The sequence below is a fragment of the Pristiophorus japonicus genome, chromosome 16 (genome assembly GCF_044704955.1).
Source record: "Pristiophorus japonicus isolate sPriJap1 chromosome 16, sPriJap1.hap1, whole genome shotgun sequence".
In the NCBI taxonomy this organism is placed as follows: domain Eukaryota; kingdom Metazoa; phylum Chordata; class Chondrichthyes; family Pristiophoridae; genus Pristiophorus; species Pristiophorus japonicus.
In genome coordinates this window covers 17,019,591-17,040,579 of record NC_091992.1, presented here as the reverse complement: position 1 = coordinate 17,040,579, position 20,989 = coordinate 17,019,591, and the positions used below count along the sequence as shown (strand labels likewise).

The 20,989-nt window shown below is 44.6% G+C and overlaps 1 protein-coding gene across 2 annotated transcripts; it reads right to left on the bottom strand.

The window, feature by feature from the left end:
* Nucleotides 1-216: 216 nt before the first annotated feature.
* On the bottom strand, nucleotides 217-20,792 carry LOC139226970 (TLC domain-containing protein 3A-like). Of its 2 annotated transcripts, XM_070858063.1 has the most exons (5): nucleotides 20,548-20,792; nucleotides 13,570-13,653; nucleotides 10,994-11,210; nucleotides 1,058-1,153; nucleotides 217-932 (listed from the first exon to the last, which is right to left on the bottom strand). In XM_070858063.1, the coding sequence occupies exons 1-5, from the start codon at nucleotides 20,667-20,669 to the stop codon at nucleotides 672-674; spliced, it is 780 nt and encodes a 259-aa protein (XP_070714164.1). In that variant the 5' UTR covers nucleotides 20,670-20,792; the 3' UTR covers nucleotides 217-671. The 2 variants fall into 2 exon arrangements, with proteins under 2 accessions (XP_070714164.1, XP_070714165.1); XM_070858064.1 differs by lacking the exon at nucleotides 13,570-13,653.
* Nucleotides 20,793-20,989: the final 197 nt, after the last annotated feature.

Here is a 20,989-nt window from a genome sequence, read left to right as displayed (position 1 = left end):
ATAAAACCACTGTAAATGAAGAGTTTACTGGAATCGATTCGGTTTTGAGTGGCTCGATTGCTGTATTTGTGAAAGGCAAGAATAGTGTTAGCTTTGAGCAGGATCTTTCCAGTATTGGAGAGTTTGAGAAGGCTGCTTGGAAACGTGTGTGTTTAAAAAAAAAAAAAATCCTATTAAAAGGAAACTGTTTAAATTTTTTTTATTAAAAAGGTCCAAACTGCATAGAGCCAGGTTTTACATTCTATCAGGCGCTGCCTTGTGGTGAAGTTCAAACTGGTTTAAGACGTTGGAAACCGTTGAGTTTGTAACCTTAATAAATTATCAAATAAACCACAAAATACTTTATAAAATATGTATGAAATAGAATCCTTTGTCATTATCAAAACACAAATGGGAGGGGGGGTATTGTACGAGTCCCTACTGCCAGCAGGGACCCTGTATGGGAAATTCAGGGGCGGGTGATTTTCCAGCAGTGTGTGTGGGCACGATCTTCCCATTTCACACCGCTGACCATTGAGGCCGCTGCCCTGGGTAAAATTGTCCTTCATATAAAAACGGAAATATTTCTGAATCTTAAAAAAAACGTTGGTCAGAGTTCCGCGGGGCTGCCGCAGCCTCGTGTGCACATGTGTGCAGGAACGCCAGCGGTGGCGGCTTGCCCCGTCGTCGCATCATTCGCTCTTCACGCTCTTCACGCACCTCACGGCCTTCCTGATGATCAGAGTGAGCCAGTAGACCTGAGGAGCCATCAGTATGGCGATGGCAACGGTGCAGTGGCGGGGGATGTGGAACGGGACCCGGTGGGCCGCGATGCCGTACTGCCTGCCGTAGGCCCAGTACATGTAAGGGAACACGAGGATGCGGCAGAGGAAGAATGTCACCATGACGATGAGACCGTTGACCTTGTACAGCAGCGTGTTCTGCTTCCCCAGCTGTTTATAAAACAAAAAAAACAAAACAGGTTCTTGTCAAATTTTTACGTCTTGAAATAACTCATTGCAATTCCCCCCCCCCCCCCTGCCCCCCGCCTCCCTTCTTATCTGTGGCTGATACAAACCTGGCTAAGTATTTTGGCAAAACAGACGAAGGGTGTGCTCAGCTCGGTCAAGTACAGGCATCCCAGGAAGAAATCTCCGAGGCCTTTTCTATAAAACTGCAGAGTTTAAAACAAAAATGAAAGTTCTGGCGTTAAACATGGTATCAGTGGATTTGTATTGCAATTTGTCAAACAAAGAGAGATTGCAATCTTTAACCGGATTGGGTGGTGCAGTGGGCCAATAGGCTTTTTAAACTTTGGGCTTGGGTTTGAATTGGGGCCAAAGTGGTGGGAGCAAAAGCCTCTAACTCTTGAAGCTTAACGGCCTTAAGCAAAATAAACCAGTCAGTCAGAACCCTGAAAGGTCCCACCCAAACCCTGAACCTGCCTGTTGCTCTCTGATGCAGACTGATCTACAGTATCTATCCAGTTTTTATTTCAGCTCATCAGTATTTGCATTTTATTTTCTTTCAGCAAAACGAGGTACTTTTTCAACCCAGTTCCTCGTGGCTTTGGTCCACAGGACAAACCGACCCACAATGCAGCAGTAATGGGCAGCCTCACAGGCCATGACATTGGCTGATTTGGGGAGTGGAAAGGTCATTGTTAAAGGAAGAATGTGCTCTCAGGTTGTGTAGGAGAGCTGAGGAAGATTAGGCCTATATTCTCTAGAGTTTAGAAGAATGAGAGGTGATCGCATTGAAACATACACAATTCTGACAGGGCTTGACTGGGTAGATGCAGAGAGGATGTTTCCTCTGGCTGGGGAGTCTAGAACCAGGGGTCACAGTGTCAGAATAAGGGGTTGGCCATTTAGGACTGAGATGAGGAGAAATTTCTTCACTCAGAGAGTTGTGAATCTTTGGAATTCTCTACCCCAGAGGTCTGTGGACACTTAGTCGTTGAGTATATTCAAGACAGCGATCAATAGATTTTTGAATATTAAGGGAATCAAGAGATATGTGGATCGGGGGGGCGGAGAGGGGAAGTGGAGTTGAGGTAGATCAGCCATGATCTTATTGAATGGAGGAGCAGGCTCAAGGGGCCGAATAGCCTACTTTTGCTCCTAATTCTTATGTTCTTATGTGGGGGAGGGGCAAATTGCTCTTGGCTCTCTGTCAATGCTGCCTTGCTATCGTTTACTTTAGGATAACTGAATGATTGCCGCTTGATTTCCCCATACACCAGTGTCATCCCATTCGGTCACAGTTATGTTAAGCAACAAGGTGAACACACAGCCCATTTCCCCATCACTGCTCTGTGTTCTCTCTCAAATATTTTTTAATGTGCACCACATCACCCGCCAAGTCTGGTTCTGGTAGTGACAGCTTTCACTGCACCAGAAACAAACGTTGAGAGAGTTGGCGAGGAGTTACACATCTTTAGGTTAGTGCTCGGTGTCTGAACAAATCCGAGGGATTCACTTCCAATTTATACACGGAAAATGATCAACTGGCTTGTTCTGGTATTCAGCTTCCAGAGACTGCCAAAAGAAGCATACAACAAAGCTCGTTTCCAAGCTACTGTGTCTACTGATACGATCGAATAAACACTTGTTAATAATTTATAAGAATTTTGGTTGGAGGAAGGCTCGAGAGTAAGATAATAAAGCTCATTTTGGATTCAAAGATCTGTTGTTAGAACATAAGAAATAGGAGCAGGAGTAAACCATGCAGTCCCTCGAGCCTGCTCTGCCATTCAATACGATCATGGCTGATAGTGAACCTCAATTCCACTTTCCTGCGATCTCCATATCCCTTGATTCCCCTAGAGTCCACAAATGTCCCTCTCTCAGCCTTGAATATACTCAGAGACTCAGCATCCACAGCTCTCTGGGATAGAAAATTCCAAAGATTCACAACCCTTTGAGTGAAGAAATTCTTCTTCATCTCGGTCTTAAATGGCCGACCCCTTATCCTGAGACTGTGCCCCCTCATTCTAGACTCTTCAGCCAGGGGAAACAACCTCTCAGCATCTACCCTGTCAATCCCCCTCAGAATCTTGCATGTTTCAATGAGATCATCTCTCCTTCGTCTAAACTCCAGAGAGTATAGGCCCGGTCAGATGTCAACTTGGCTCAGTTGGTAATAGTCTCAACTCTGAGTCAGAAGATTATGGTTTCAAGCTCCAGCTCTAGCTGTGGTCACGTAATCTAGGCTAACAACAATGAGGGGTAGCTGTGTTGTTGGAGATGCCATGCTTGAGGTAAGGTGAGGTGTTAAATAAGCCCCATCCTGTGGCTTAGGTGGCTGTTTAAAAATCTCATAACACTGTTTGAAGATCAGGGTGTTGCCCTGGCCAAATTCCTCCCTCAAGCAGCACTGCCAAAAAAAAAAAGGATAGACTAACCAGCCTTGCTGCTTATGGGATCTTGCTGCATACGACACAGCTGCATTTAGCAATATAACAATCGCTCCAAAGTAATTCATCATATGGGAGGTGCTTTGGGAGGGTTCTGAGAGATTGAATTACGATGCTATATAAATGTTTCCCTCTCTATCTCCTGCTGGCAGAGTTGCTAAACGACACTGACTGTGTAGTACTTATCAGACAGTCTGGGTTCCATCCTCGGTCTGTGTGAAATTAACTTATCACAGCTAGGGTGGTTGTAGGGGCACTGAAGTTGGCCTCAGCTGTCCTTGAGCTGGGATTAGGTGGGGGATGGTGGTGAGTGGGTGCAGGGGAAAAAAATCAGCCAGGGTTCCCACTCCTGATTACCGCTCAATAAAAGTCCAAAGAGGTTTGGACTCAGCTGTGAGCTCCAGCCAGCCTGCCGATAGGATTTGGATCACCAGGTGAGAAATGGCCATTTTGGTGAGGAGCAGGAGGGGGGCCTGAGGAAATGGGTCCTGGCAAAATGCCCAGAAGTTAATGGGAGCAAAGAATTTTGCAAGGCTGAATAATGAAGTACAAATCCCGTGATGTCAATGGGAGCTATTTGATAGATTGCCTGGCGAGTGGGAAGGGAACTGAAGGAAGAACAGACTATTGTGCGACTATGATAACGTGTACTATGAATCCTATTGCCAGCACTTCTGTTCAGACAAACTAATAAACCTTTCCGAGTATAACACAGCATGCTATAAATACAACTCCTCACTCCACATATTCAAATAATGTCCCAACATTAACAAACTGCAGAACAATGTATGTTGTGTTTCACAATGGGAATCCTCATGCAGCATAATGCAGCTTTTATTTGAGTGCTTGGTTGTTACACTGCTCTTTAATACATTTTAGACTTTGCAGTATAGACTCCAGTCTTCGTGGGTTATTTTAACTATAGCACGGAGTTATTTCCCCTATCTAATTTTCTGCCCGTGCTGCCTCAATGCCAAGCTCTAGCTGCACAGGTACCAGTCAGCTTTTGCTATCTCACCCAAGTGGGCATTTCTCATGTGCGAACCTAGAGAGTGTTTGTTGACTGGCTATTCCGCCGTGGTGATGTGGGAATATCATACAGAGCTTGACTTCTGCCCTCAAGCACTGAACTTGATCCTGTAGGAATGAGAAAAGACCATCTAGCTTGCTCTGCCATCTAGTTCCAGTTACGTGACTCTCTCGTGGGGCCATTTTTGCACCATCTTCTCCCTCAGTGCCAAGCTCTACCCAAAAAAAACCGTACTTTTATATTTGGAGATTCTTGGCGTCTAGGGGAATCAACGGAAATGGAGATCGGGCGGGAAAGTGGAGTTGAGGTCAATGACCAGCCGTGATCTTACTGCAGGCTCATTGGACAGTAGGGTCTACTCCTGCTCCTATTTCTTATAAAGCATTCTTCACGTAGACAAACCTCTTGTAGCGTTTTACAAGGGGGGAGAGTTTGGCATCAACAGGAAGTTTAGTAGGGGAGATGAAAGGCATGGTCGGACTCGCTGATGAACCAGGTGTCTGTTTTATTGACGATTGTCTGTGTCAACAAGGGCTAAACTAGGTGACAGTTTATGGCACAAGTTAAAATAGTAACTCCTTATGCTGAGCTCACTGTTTCGTTAGCATCTGACGATGCCCCCCATTTTCCTCTTCAACAACTTATTTCGAAATCATATCTTCCTCCCCCCTCCCCATCATTTCATTTTCATTGCAAATCGATTTAACTTTTCTTTGCTCTTCAAAGCACCTTGTCCTCGTGCCATCCCTTTATCCTTTCCCTTTCTAATGCGTTGATGTCCTCTGATGAGCACTCAACAGTGAGGCAAGTAAGTACAATGCACAAAAGTGAGTCAGTGCTCTGATTGTGATCTTGCCAATGTTTTTAGAGCATTAGCATTATTGGCTTCGGCTTGTGCTCAATTCACTATCAACATCTGGTCCAAACCTCCTCCCTGCCGCACTTTATTTAACAGTGTGCCCATTCTTTTATTGTATATTATATTTTTAGCACGGCTGATGTGGATTACCTTCCATTTCTCAGCGTTAGTAACACTTGTCACCAATTTATCTACTTCCTAAATCTCTTTGAACATCCTGTTTTTGCACAAAACTTATTTCTCAATCGTAGATACTCTATTCACAATTCCTTTCTGAGATGATTATCTAATCTGATGAACTGAAGACAGGAAAGATTCTGAAAGAGTTTGATGTAGGACTCTGCATCAGGACTCAACTCAGTTCGAATGGAGGATCCCACCCCAACCATTAGCCCTTCTTTCTGTTTCAGATGCTGTCTGTCCATTTCCAGCAAATTCTGTCTTCATCTCTGATTTCCATGGGTTTTTTTTTACTCTTGGGGATGATTCCAATTCGAGGACAGCCATTTGTCTAGTCAATCAGTAGTGTACATTACAACTTCAACATCAATCCTGTTTGACTAAAAGTCTCCTGAGACGCATCATACCGAGTGCCTTCTGAACGTCTAGATCTACTTACTGTCCACCTCATTCGGTTATATCCTCAAGGAACTCTCCATTATTACCTCCATGGATCCTGGACAATGGAATTTAAAAAAAAATGTGTTCGTGGGATTTGGGCGTCGCTGGCAAGGTCAGTATTTATTGCCCATCCCTAATTGCCCTTGAGAAGGTGGTGGTGATCTGCCTTCTTGAACTGCTGCACTCCGAGAGGTGCAGGTACTCCCACAGTGAGTGTACTACTTTGTAGCGATTTGGTACAACTGAGGGTAGTTAACCACACAAAACTCCCTAAGCAAAAGCTTTATGCGGAGCTCCTTCACGGCAGATGAGCCAAAGGTGGGCAGCAGAAACATTACAAGGACACCCTCAAAGCCTCCCTGGTAAAGTGCGACATCAACACTGATACCTGGGAGTTCCTGGCCGAAGACCGCCCTAGGTGGAGAAAGTGCATCCAGGAGGACATTGAGCTCTTCAAATCTCAACGCCGAGAGCGTGAAGAGGTCAAGCGCAGGCAGCGGAAGGAGCGTGTGGCAAACCAGTCCCACCCAAACCTTCCCTCGGCGAATGTCTGTCCCACCTGTGACAGGGTCTGTGGTTCTCGTATTGGACTGTTCAGCCATCAAAGAACTTACTTCAGGAGTGGAAGCAAGTCTTCCTCGATTCCAAGGGACTGCCTATGATGATGATGATGATGTGGGTCTGCAGTCACATATAGGCCAGGCCAGGTAAGGACGGCAGATTTCTTTCCCTAAAGGACATTAGTGAACCAGATCGTTTTTTACGATAATCTGGTAGTTTTCATACTCACCACACTAGCTTTTTTTTAAAATTCCAGATTTATTCAATTAACTGAATTTAAATTCCCCAGCTGCCACGATGGGATTTGAATGTACATAGAAACATAGAAATTTACAGCGCAGAAGGAGGCCATTCCGTCCCATCGTGTCTGCACCGGCCGACAAAGAGCCACACGGCCCTTGGTCAGCAGCCCTAAAGGTTACATATAAACCTATAAACAATGACGGAAAGGTACCTGGATCATTAGTCCAGCCCTCTGGAAGGCCAACACATCCATGGGTTTACTTCAAACAGAGCACGGTAAATAAGATAGGAAGGGGGCAGTGCCCCTATATTGGAAGACTTGAAAGATAGTACCACAAACAGTTAGACCAAATAATATCTTGATAAACTATGTGCTTGCATGCTATACCACTGATCAAATTTACTTGGCAAATGTCTTCCCTTTTCTCTTTACTGTTTCATGTTTTAGCAATCTGAGGTATTATTTAGACTATAGTAAAATATAATTTTTTTAAATAACCCTTCTAACCCTTTAGGTCCACAAAATTCAAACAATAAAGCAGCAAATAAGAACGATACATATAAACACATGGATGGAGTATAAAAGCAGAGAAGTCTTGCTACAGTTATACAGGGTATTGGTGAGGCCACACCTGGAGTACTGCGTGCAGTTTTGGTTTCCATATTTACGAAAGGATATACTTGCTTTGGAGGCAGTTCAGAGAAGGTTCACTCGGTTGATTCCGGGGATGAGGGGATTGACTTATGAGAAAAGGTTGAGTAGGTTGGGCCTCTACTCATTGGAATTCAGAAGAACGAGAGGTGATCTTATTGAAACGTATAAGATTGTGAGGGGACTTGACAAGGTGGATGAGGAGAGGATGTTTCCACTGATGGGGGAGACTAGAATTAGAGGGCATAATATTAGAATAAGGGTCCGCCCATTTAAAACTGAGATGAGGAGAAATTTCTTCTCTCAGAGGGTTGTAATTCTGTGGAATTCGCTGCCTTAGAGAGCTGTGGAAGCTGGGACATTGAATAAATTTAAGGCAGAGATAGATAGTTTCCTAACCGATAAGGGAATAAGGGGTTATGGGGAGTGGGCAGGGAAGTGGACCTGAGTCCATGATTGGATCAGCCATGATCTTACTAAATGGCGGAGCAGGCTCGAGGGGCCATATGGACTACTCCTGCTCTTATTTCTTATGGACAAGTGGAACTGAGTCGCTTGGGCATTTAAGGGCTGGATTACCTGGATTTGGGGGCTACACTTGGCACTGTGGCCACAAGTTGCATATTCCTGTAGTGGGACCTCTATCTTAAAAAAAATATAGAGCTTTTGTGCGTTTATGCGATGCTAATGGGTATATCGGACTCTGGCGAAAGTGATAAAGACATGCACAGAATCAGTTCACTTTCATAAATGCCAGAATTCTGTTGGGCGGGGAGAAAGCACGCATTTAAAATGTGAAGCACTGATGTCTTGGGTTCGGTTCCGTGCTGAGGGAGTTGATCTCGAGGTGGGGGGGGGAAGCAGTTAAGACAATGCAACTGGCCTCAGCACCTCTGGGCCAGAGGAGGAAATAAAATCAGTTGGGATACTCGGGTCTGGTTACGATCCAGTGATGCCCACCCCCGCCCTTGCCGGACAGTGCAGTTATATTGATATAATTGACAATGGGACTGGGTTTAGCTGTGACACCCTTCACAGTTGAATAGCCGACCGATGCGCATTGTCTAGGCTCACTGTTGAGAATGGCCACTTGTGTAGCATCCTGGAGGGCTGCGGTTGTGGAACCATACCCAGTAAGAGTTGGCGCTTTCAGGAGCGGAGGCTTGCAATGAAAAATGGAAGTGGTTCAGTAATGTGAAAGGATCATAAGATTTCCTGGTTAACTCAGCAAACACTGTCAAATAGGTAACTAAAGGTTACCAGTGATCCCTACAGTGTCAGCTGTGGCTCAGTGGGTAGCACACTTGCCTCTGAGCCAGAAGGTTGTGGGTTCAAGTCCCACTGCAGGAACTTGAGCACATAAATCTAGGCTGACACTCCAGTGCAGTGCAGAGGGAGTGCTGCACTGTTGGAGGTGCTGTCTTTCAGATGAGATGTTAAACTGAGGCCCTGTCTGCCCTCTCAGGTGGATGTAAAAGATCCCATAGTGCTATTTCAAAGAAGAGTAGGGGAGTTATTCCTGGGGCCAATATTTATCCCTCAATCAACATAACAAAAACAGATTATCTGGTCATTATCACATTGCTGTTTGTGGAAGCTTGCTGTGCGCAAGTTAGTTGCCACCTTTCCCACATTACAACAGTGACTACACTCCCAAAATACTTCATTGGCTGTAAAGCGCTTTGAGATGTCTGATGGTTGTGAAAGGTACTATATAAATGCAAGTCTTTCATTCTTTACACATCAAGCACTGGATGTTGTCAGTAAGTCAACACCATACACGTTGACATATGGTTGTCCTGCACACATCTGAACCCCAAAATAAAAATTGCTGGAAGCTAAATGCTGCAGGTGTTCTATGTATTAAATAGCATGGAGTGTCTCTTTACTTCACGACATAATTGAAACAAATTAAAAATGACAAGTCGTGTTCCTTTTGGGGTTCTGACGCACTGCAGGTCTGAAAGGGTTAATAAAGGATTGCATCATGGTTAAATGAATGGAATGCGCCATGTAAACTCCATTGAGTCTGTGAAGCAACCTGCAAGGAGGAGACCTTGACATGTTTATAATTCCAGATATACCAGGCTGTAGAAGTGGCCCAAGTTCTGAAGGTGCAAAATGTTGGCAGTTTGGGTGGTGATTGAGGGACTGCACCAGATCAAATACATTTTATTTTTAATTTACCCTGTATACTGCACAATCTACCAGTAACTAAATAGGTTAAGTATGTACATGGATTAAAAAATGTAGCTGACGATTGGGAATTGAAGGGCGAGGTGGAAGGCTTTAGATTCCAGAAGTTTTATTACCCCCACCCCACCCTTCATGCTTGTGTTCTGTTGGATTGCTGTAAGCATTTTGGACGACACACATACTTGCCATCCATCAGAGAGCTGTGGAAGCTGGGACATTGAATAAATTTAAGACAGAAATAGACAGTTTCTTACACGATAAGGGAATAAGGGATTAAGGGGAGCAGGCAGGGAAGTGGAGCTGAGTCCATGATCGGATCAGCCGTGATCGTATTAAATGGCGAAGCAGGCTTGAGGGGCCGTATGGCCTACTCCCGCTCCTATTTCTTATGTTCTTATCTTATGTTCTTATCTGTTTGATAAGTCGACAATATATTAAAGGGCAGTGCCTGCTTGCCCATGTTTCATGTTGAAAATCAGCAGACAAGCTCCCATCTCATTCAGACAAGCCCACCCATGCTCAGGGCAAGCTGCCATATGACCTCTGCGCACCGTAAAGGATGGATTGGAGTCCAGGTTACTTGTGGAGGGGCAGCTGGCAAACGTTACAGCCTTTAGTTCCATGGACATTGGTCTGAAATTTGTGGTCAGCGACAAGGCAAAAGGCGCTCGCCTCTGACCTCAAAGTAAGTTGCCCATAGAGATCTTGTCATCCCTGTGGCGAGAAGTTTACCTTTCTCGACGTGCATTTGACTGTATAATGGGAATTCCCTCGTGCGACACTGCAGTGACATGAACAAGCTGTCTAAGCAGCCAATCACATTGAACAATTCTCACAGACAGCAAACCAGGAAATGAAAAGCAGCTTCTTTCCAGACTTTTAAAAAGAGAATGAAACTAACATGGGACTTTTACATAGAGATAAGATAGAAGCTGAAATATTATAAATACACTTAAAAAAAAATGTTTAATAAAGCACGCATATATCGCGCTTTATAACGGGAAAAAGCTTACCCTACGAAATGGGTCCAGTTTGACTGTGAAATCACAAACATTTTTTGCATGCTAGTACACCTCCTGTGGCATTGCTCTCAGTAAGTGAGATTTTGCACTGTTGTACAATGGCAGGGACCGTTATACCTTTGGAACACCCAATGTATTATTCTGTTACCAAGGCAGAGCTGTGTTTCATCTGGATTTATCCTCCAAGGCTAAGCGCTGAAACTAAGTCTGAGTATCATTGCTGCTTTGGTGAGGGTAACTTGTAGCTCAGAAACTGCTTGTAAATTTCTGGCTCCAGGTCAAGAGTGTAAAAACATGAATGACTGACTGACCGCCTTGCCTCTTGATATTTTGACCATCTGCGGTGTGACACGTGAAGTTATGGCAAACCAGACTTTTCTATACATAATGGGATGAACAGATGAAATCTTACCATAGTAATAGGGAGGAAGATGAGTAACAACAGGAGATGATGTAGCACGATCAAGATGTTTCCCTTCAGGAAACCTGTCACAATGTTGAAAGACGTACTGTGCTGCCCATTTTCTTGTTTTGCCCTGTGCTTGTGCCAGTAACATAAGTACATGGCATAAATATCATAAGCCATGTAAGGTGTGCCAAACAACACATAGTCCTTAGAAATCCAATGCCTAGGAACAAAGAGCAAATATGCAATTTATATGTAGTATTAAAAAGAACTTTGATTGAAGTACATCACCCCTGTGCTTTCTGACCTACATTGGCTCCCAGTTAAACAACGCCGCGATTTCAAAATTCTCATCCTTGTTTACAAATTACTCCGTGGCCTTGCCCTTCCCTGTCTCTGTAATCTATTTCAGCCTCACAACCCCACAAGATGTCTGCGCTCCTCAAATTCTGCCCTCTTGAACATCCCTCATTTTAACTGCCCAACCGTGGGTGGCCGTGCCTTCAGCTTGGCCCCAAGCTCTGGAACTCCCTCCCTAAACCTCTCTGCCTCTCTGCCTCTCTTTCCTCCTTTAAGATGCTCCTTAAAACCTACCTCTGACCAAGCTTTTGGTCATCTGCTGTAATTTCTTCTTTTGTGGCTCGGTGTCAAATTTATCTGTTTTGTCTTATAACACTGCTGTGAAGCGCCTTGGGACATTTTACTACATTAAAGGCGCTATATAAATAAAAGTTATTATTAAGTAATTTGAATTATTGTACAAGATGGGCCAAATGTTGTCCTCCTGTGCTTATTATTCTATGATTCTATGATTTAAATGAGGTAAAAGTGTAAGCTCTCTCTGTTTGGTATACACCTGTGAAATCACTAGTGCAAATGCCTATTTAGAATATTTTAGAATCATAGTTACTGCACGGAAGACGGCCATTCGGCCCGTCGAGCCCATGCCGGCTTCCTGCAAGAGCACCTCGGCTCGTTCCACTCCCCCGCCCTTTCCCCGTAGCCCTGCAAATTTTTTTGTTTCAGGTATTTATCCAACTCCCTTTTGAAAGCCACGATGGAGTCTGCCTCCACCACCCTTTCAGGCCATGCATTCCAGATCCTAACCACTCACTGTGTAAAACAAGTTTTTTTTCTTTGGTTCTTTTGCCAATCACCTTAAATCTGTGTCCTCTGGTTCTTGACCCTTCCGCCAATGGGAACAGTTTCTCTCCGTCTCCTCTGTCCAGACTCCTCATGATTTTGAGCACCTCTATCGAATCTTCTCTCAATCTTCTCTGCTCCAAGAAGAACAACCCCAGCTTCTCCAGTCTATCCCCGTAACCGAAGTCCCTCATCCCTGGAACCATTCTCGTAAATCTTTTTTGCGCCTTCTCTAAGGCCTTCACATCACATTTTGTTCACAATGCTCTGGCTATGTCCTGTTCTGTTCTGTGGGTGTCAAGCTTAGCAATTGCCTCTTGTTAAAACAAGTATAGCGTTTAGTTTAATCCATTTTAATGAGTTTATTTAGCAATTGGTTAATTGCACTAACACAACAAGGGTGGTGAAGGTGTGTCATGAGGGTGTTTCCATGCCAGTCAGTCAGTATTTATAACACACTGCTTTGTTGTGGGGGAAAATATGAATACATATTTGCATGTCCACACAATGCTGCTCCTCTGATGGTCCAATGAGTGAATGCCTCGATTATGACTGTGCGACTGAGTTAGATTTCCAAGAAAGATTACAGGTTCAATTCCTGAGCTGTGCTGAGTTTAGTCACCTCGGTTGGGATACAGGTAGGGTAGTACAACTGGCCTTAAGGACCCCTGGTCTAGGAAAGTGCAAAGAATAAACAGTTAGAGTTTCTGCTTCCTGATCAGCAATGTGTGTGTGTGTGTACCAGCACAGGCTCAGTTGTGATGTCCTCTACAGTCAAATACTCTGTCTGCAGTCACTGTCTAGGTTCACCCGTGAAGAATAATGGTCGCCTCGAGAGCTGCTGCAATCTGTGGAATGTTCCTGAGGTATAATCAGTACCCTCAGAAAAGGAGGGGTGTAAACTCCCAGAAGAGGAGAGATAGATTCCATGAACATGACTTCGAGAACTCTGTCCCATTTCTGCTGACTTACAGAGTCCATCTAATATAGGGCTTTAAAATGGTGAAAGGTTTTGATAGAGTAGACAGAGAGAGAGTGTTTACACTGATGGGGGGAAAGCAAGAGGCCATCAATATAAGACAGTCACCAAGAAATCAAATAGGGAATTAAGAAGAAACTTCTTCACCCAGAGAGTGGTGAGAATGTGGAACTCGCTACCACAGGGAGCAGTTGAAGCGAATAGTATAGATGCATTTAAGGGGAAGCTAGAAAAGCATATGAGGGAGAAGGGAATGGAGGGTTATGCTGATAGCGTTCGACGAGGAAAGACGGAAGGAGGCTCGAGTGAAACATAAACACCGCATGGACTGGTTGGGTCGAATGGCCTGTTTCTGTGCTGTGCATTCTATGTAATAATCCATCTTGCTGTCGCTGCAGCGAGCATGTCTAATACCTGAACGCGCATAACCGCTGTACAAAATGCAACAGGGCCGTTTTACCTGTCTTTCATCACGTGGTTGCAGGAGGAAGTGATAATGTAGCCGGAGAACACTGCCATCACAGCTTGCACGGAGGAGACGATACTGGGTTTGAAAAAAAAAGAAACGGAGAGCGTCATTTAACTCGCAGGAGATCGATGCAGATCCTTTTAAATTCTGTTTATAGTCTGGGGAGACGCGCACATTTGGCAGCAGTCACTGCCTCATCATACTCGGTCCCCGATTGCGGGAGTCGACAGCGAGGAAGGACTTCAATTTCTTCATGTCGGGGTTCTGCGCATGTACCACCCGGTGGCCAGGAATGGTTCTGGACGAGGGGTGGTTCTGATAAGGGAGGTTCAACCTATATAGTACACTGCCATTCTGTGGTCACAATCCCAACCACAAGGGCCACTCTTCAGGTCATCTTGTGTAACTGAATATAGAAGAAAAATGATCAATCCAGCTCCTCATTGCAGAGTCATAGAGTGCTATCCTGTAATCTGTGAGAGGGAAACTTCATAACTCAATGGTGGTATCAATTCACAAATCACTGTTTCCTACATTACAACAGTGTTAGCCCCCTTTCCTGAGCTCGAGGTCACATTGAACAATTGCTTTAAAAAACTGCCGTAGGGCGGGAATGAAATAAAAGTGTCCAAGGCGCATTATTGTAGGGCTCAGCAAAGTCGATGAGTGGAATTATAAAGGAATATTTAAAACCGCTTTGGGTACTACAGGGTTCAGCAGGTCCTGATGACAAAGAGCCATCCAGCCGAATGCCACTTTCCAGCTCTTGGTCCGTAGCTCTGTGGGTTACGGCACTTCAAGTGCACAGCCAAGTACTTTTTAAATGTGATGAGGGTTTCTGTCTTTGCCTTCCTTTCCGGTAGTGAGTTACAGACCCCCCCCACCCACCACCCTCTGGGTGAAATGATTTCTCCTTAACTCCCCTCTAATCCTGCTACCAATTACTTTAAACCTATGTCTTCTCTCCTTTCGCTTGGGGCAAGTTAATTCAGGTGATGTGTTGTCAGCAATTTCCCCCCCCCCCCCCCAAAAAAAAACTAGACATTGATGAACTGGCTGCAAGAAAGGTTTACAAATCTGACCCTTTACTGCTTCGCCTCAAGTCTAGTTGCAGAACGTTTCAGAACACGGAACAGCCCGAGTTCTGGCTTGTTCCTTTTTCACGATATGGAAACCACTGGCATCAGCATTTTAAAAATAAACGCATAGGGACTTTTACAGGGGGTTCTACTCCATTCTTTTTAATAGTCACTCCAACAGCTTTGCATAATGGTCCTGTTTCTCTGATGCTCAAGCGAAACTCTGTGGTTGCCACTTCATGCATTCCTTAGCTGCTGAATAATGGTAACGTTTTTCAGGTGGGTGTAATGCACTGATTTTCTCTTGGCAAGAGTACGTTCGCCCGGAATCGGCCAAACTAGCGGAAGATCGCAGAACTTTAAGCGCAAGTTATGTCACGTTTCCACGATCTTTAACGCAGGTTTGAAAAGTGGGCACAGCCCCGCCCACAAAACTGGCCTGCCCTGCTGAGTATTTCCACGAGCATGACGAGTTTCTGCCCGTTTGCGTTCGTGTCAAATTTTTTTGTCTGATAACACTTTCTCTGAAGCGCCTTGGGACGTTTCACTATGTTAAAGGCGCTATATAAATACCAGTTGTTGTTGCTCGAGAAGGCTCTTCAAATTAAGCTCTGTTTTTAGACGCACAGACACGACTAGGAACATTTTTAAAGTTTTTAAATATTAAAAAAAATATTTAATTTACTAAGAAACTGACTATAGTGTGCATCACTGAAACTAGTAAATGGTTCTGTATAGTTTTTTTAAAAAGTCATTTTCAGTGATTTAAACTCGATTACTCACAGGTGGTGGGCGAGACAATGATTGAAAATGCTTATTTTTTGTGATAAACCTATTTTCAGCTGTATTGATAAAACTGTACCTAGTTACCACTCTTAAGTATATCAATGGTTATTTTTTAATGCAAGGGGGAAAAAATAAATAATTCCGTTCTATTACGCTGCCCGATTGCACTGGACCGTGGAAGGTTTTCCGTTTGTGATTATGCAAATGATTTGGGGCAGAAATTTGAGCTGTTGCTTCACTTTGGAAAACTAGCGCAATTTGCGCCTAGAGTGTGTCCAAAGCGCAATTTCTACCCCACCATTTCTACTGTTTGAACAAGTACAACAACTTGTATTTATATAGCGCCTTTAACGTCGTGAAACGTCCCAAGGCGCTTCACAGCAGTGTTATAAGATAACAATTTGACACTGAGCCAGAAAAGAAGAAATTATGGCAGGCGACCAAAAGCTTTGTCAAAGAGGTAGGTTTTAAGGAACATCTTAAAAGAGGAAAGAGAGGCAAAGAGGATTACATAGAAAATAGGTGCAGGAGTAGGCCATTCGGTCCTTCGAGCCTGCACTACCATTCAATATGATCATAGCTGATCATGCAACCTCAGTACCCCACCCCTACCTTCTCTCCATACCTCCTCATCCCGTTAGCCTAACTCCCTTTTGAATATGTCCAACGAACTGGACTCAACAACTTTCTGCGGTGGAGAATTCCACAGGTTCACAATTCTCTGAGTGAAGAAGTTTCTCCTCATCTCGGTCCTATATGCCTTACCCCTTATCCTTAGACTGTGACCCCTGGTTCTGGACTTCCCCAACATCGGGAACATTCTTGCTGCATCTAACCTGTCCAGTCCCATCAGAATTTTATACGTTTTTTATGAGATCCCCTCTCATTTTTCTAAAGGGAGGGAACATTATGATGCCCCACAACTCAGGCAACCAGCTCCCCGACCTGATAGTGGTGCTCTGCCATTGGCCATTAGGAAATGTGTGGCTGTAACTCTGAAGTTCCCACCTTTCTCGTGATACCACTCAATGCCTCCCAAATGTGGCACAGTTGGTGCGAGAATTTAGCGCGTGGGGCAATCTGCATCAAAGGAAGTTGGGTCAGCAGTATCTTTACTTATCGCATTACCATTTCCTTTTGTCATTTAATCTCTCCTGCCATCTACTCTAACACAGACCTTTACTTTTGTTCTTTCCTCCCCTCCCCCTTTCCCTGCTTAAAACCTGTTATGTATCTAACTTTTTCCAGTTCTGATGAAAGGTCGTCGACCTGAAACGTTAACTTTGTTTCCCTCTCCACAAATGCTGCCGGACCCGCTGAATGTTTCCAGCATTTTTTTGTTTCTATCTTTGAGTGGTGATACTGTTTATAAAAAGAAATCGCGCAGTACAGCACACAGAAAGCAACATATTCTCTTGGTTGAGGACATAAATTGCCTGCATTGTTTTCCAACTCACTGTCATTTTCTTTGTCAAGCACGCAAGAGAATAATGAATATGCTTAACGTGATATTTTAGTAATTATTTCAAAATTAACAAGCTTGCAAGAGCGATTATCAACCTCTTTTTAAAACATTCATTGTGGAGTATGCCTGAAGTGACATAGCTTGTGGTAGAATCAGCCAGTCACCGCACATATTCAAACTCAGCTTATAAGGCCAGGAAATCGAGTGTAGGTGACTTAACAGACTTGTTACTAAGCATTCTCACTCTGCCCGCAGCCTTGACCTCATGAGACAGGGACTGGCGTGATTAGCTCACTGTGGCCTCTGTCACTTCAGCTGATCTGAGAGACGGGAAAACAAAAGTAAACAAAAATAATGAAAATGCCCTTAGAAGAAATTGGGACGCAGATGCTCAAATTGAAAATAAAGCATACAACTCCTTTAAGTGTGAAAATTCAGAATTTGTTTTCCAATATTCTCCACCTCCCCCCCCCCCCCCCCCCCCCGCAGATACCAACTCATGGTGGGGTATGATTCTACCAATATCACGAAATCACTGATTTCAACACTCATTGACGTCTCTACATGGTCAGCCTCTGGTGGGCCATGGGCTGAGAGCACAAACCTTCCCCTAATATGGTGAGTTTAGTCCTTATCCACTATGCAAATTGGAACAGGAGGAGGCCATTCAGCCCCTCGAGCCTGTTCCGCCATTCAGTGAGATGATGGCTCATCTGGATCTTAATGCCATCCATCTGCAGCGGCTCCATATCGGCTTATACTCTTGTCTAGCAAAAATGTATTGGCTCTCAGACTTAAAAGTATTCACTGAGCTGGCATCTACTGCTTTTTGGGGAGAGAGAGTTCCGCACTTCAACCACCCTTTGCGTGAGGAAATGTTTCCTAACTTCTCTCCTGAATGGTCTGGCTCTGACTTTAGACCCCTTTGTCTTAGACTCCCCCACCAATGGAAAAAGTTTTTCTCGATCCACCCTGTCAAAAGCCTAAAACCCTCAATCAAATCACCCCTTAACCTTTAATATTTCAGGGAATACAAGCCTAGTTTATGTAACCTCTTCTCATAATCAAACCCTTGGAGCCCTGGTAACATTCTGGTGAATCTGCACTACACTCCTTCCAAGGCCAATATATCCTTTCTCAGGTGCGGTGCCCAGAATTGTACACAGTACCCCAGATGTGGTCTAACCAGGGCTCTGGATAGCTGTAGCAAAACTTCTTCCCCTTTATATTCTGGCCCTCTGGCTATAAAGGCTAACATTCGATTAGCCTTTTTGATTATTTTTTTGCACTTGACGACTACATTTTCGTGATCTGTGTACATAGGCCCCTCAATCTCTTTGGGCCTCCCACTGTTCCTAGCTTTTCAACATTTAAATAATACTCGGATCTATCCATTTTTGGTCCAAAATGGATGACATCACACTTACCTTTGTGGAAATCCACTTGCCCATTCACTTCATCTATCAATGTCTCTTTGTCATTTAATGTTTCTGTCTAAACTAATTACTATACCACCAATCATTGTGTCATCGGCAAACGTAGATATATGGCACGCTATTGTGTTATCTGAGTCATTAATAAATACATTGAATAGTTGAGGCCCCAGCACAGATCCTTGTGGGGCACCACTAGTCACTCCCTTCCAATTCGAGTACATACCCATTATCCTTGCTCTTTGTCTTCTACCACCTAACCAATCTCCTAACCAGGTCAACAATTTGCCTTTAATTCCATGAGCTTTCATTTTAGCTACGAATGCCTTCTGGAAGACCATATAAACTGCATCTAAAGACATTCCCCCTGTCTACGACTTTAGTTACTTCTTCAAAAAATTCAATTAGGTTCGTTAGGTATGATCTACCCGTTACAAATCCATGCTGGCTCTCTCTAATCAGCTCAGATTTCTTTAAGTGCTCAGTCACTCTGTCCTTCACTATAGATTCCAATAATGTTCCCACAATAGATGTTAGATTAACGGGTCTATAATTTCCTGGTTTCTCTCTCTCTCTTGCCTTTCTTAAAAAATGGAGTTGCAGTTTGCAATTTTCCAAAAGGGACAAGTCTTGAGTCGAAAGCGCTTTAGGAGATTATGGCTAAAGTAACTGCAATTTCCTCGCTTACTTCCTTTAAAAGGAATTGGATAAATACTTGAAGGGGAAAAAATTATAGGGCTATGGGGAAAGAGCGGGGGACTGGAGCAGGGCTTCCATCTTACACAAAGTCAACTACCACTGAGCCAGGGCTAATGCCCCTTAGCTTAGGAAAAACAAGTGATCTTTGGCTCTATTCATATTCAACGCACCAACCAGAACACCACCTCCCCAAGCCCTTTCTCTGCAGTCATTCTCCTCCTTTCACGGAACTATTCTCCTCCTCCAATTTCCTTTCCTTTCCAGCCCTTTGCCTTCCATCGATTGGCACCCTCCAATCTTTGACACCTTCCCATTGTTGGACCCAGCGTCAGCTTCTACCTGCCATTGTTGTCTTGTTCCGGGAGGGGATCCTGACCGAGGGCAGGAATTGCTGATCGGGGCAAAATCTATCGGCTGATCAGAAATGCCTGTCCACAGCATATAAGTGCAGAGTCCGATCCCAGAATAAAGCAACAGCATCAGATAGGAGCTGAGGCCAGAGCCAGCAGTGAACCAGCGAGTTCCCAGCCAGACCCCTTGGAGCGTGAAACCACCTGTTGCCATCTCAAATGGGGATTTAAAAAAAACACATTTGCACTGGGTGCATTAGCTGGCCAATTGCACCACCTCAAGCTCGATGGGGGATCAAACCTTCTTGGACTGTGTGTGTCAGCTACATGGTCATTGAACAACTGGGGGGAGCCTTTAGGGAACACAACTGAAGGAAAAACCTACAATTATAGAGCAATGTTTATATGCTCAGGACATCCCAAACCCTCTACAGCCAAACTTTTTTGAAGTCTGGTCTATTACTCTGTAGAAAAAGAGAGCAGCCACCAGCAAGGACCCACAAACTTCAGAAGGGACAATGGTGTTTCTGACCACCCCAACCTAAATGGTGGATCAAACGTGGGATCTTCCTGAACCGTGTGGATCAGCAACTCCATGGCCAGGTTCACTGAGCCATTGGGGGGGGGGGGCGGTCTTTAGGGGACACAGTTGGTAATATAACTCTGAAGAAAGAGCCTGCAATTGTATAGCACCTTTCACATTCTCAGCACATCCCACGCACTCTACAGCCAGAGAGGGTTTTTTGTTGTTGAAGTGCAGTCTATTATTCTGTAGACAACGAGAGCAGCCAATTTGCACCCAGCAAGGTCCCACAAACAGCAGGTGGTGTTCCTGGCCAACCCAACCTAGATGGTGGTCCAAACGTGGGACTTTCTGGGGGGTGGAGGGGGGGGGGCAGACTCATGGAATCACTGTGGGGGAGGAGGAGAGGGAGCCCCAAGAACCACAGGACACCCCAGGAGTGAATGTCATCCCTGGAGGGTCCAGCAAATGAAGTTTACTTTTACAGCTCAGAGATCAGCAATAAGTTCATTCAGAGCGTTGGAAACTTTCTGTTTGATCAGCAATGAGCTGCGGGGGAAGCGGAGTTCGGAACGTTCTGCAGCGCAGTCAAACATGTGAAGTTGCATGCAAATAACAAAAAGCAAGTTTTTACCTGGTGCTGATGGTGACGATGTCCCCGTCTGTCAATGCTGGGTAGTTTCTGCGCAGATATCTGCGGCTGAGCATGAACAAGCCGGGGAAGAATATGCAGCCCAGCGCAAGCAGGTGCCACATGTCTGGTTACTGTCGGTGGGACTGCTCTGGGCACACTGAGCCTGGTCAGGCACAGCTACTACCATATAACACTGAGATCCTCGCCTCCTGCCCCCATACCAGTAACCACGCCCTTTCACAGGCTGCAAGGTGAGATGAGACAAGCGCTTGAGAACACAGACACAGAGAGAAATAGATCAAACGTGCGCCACCTAAGGGTAGTTTTCAGAGTCTGTCTAATAATGCCTCGGATTAATGTAATGCTGCAATGCATCTGGCTGATTTCATGATCCCTGTACATCATAGGCAGCCCCTTGGAATCGAGGAAGGCGTGCTTCCAC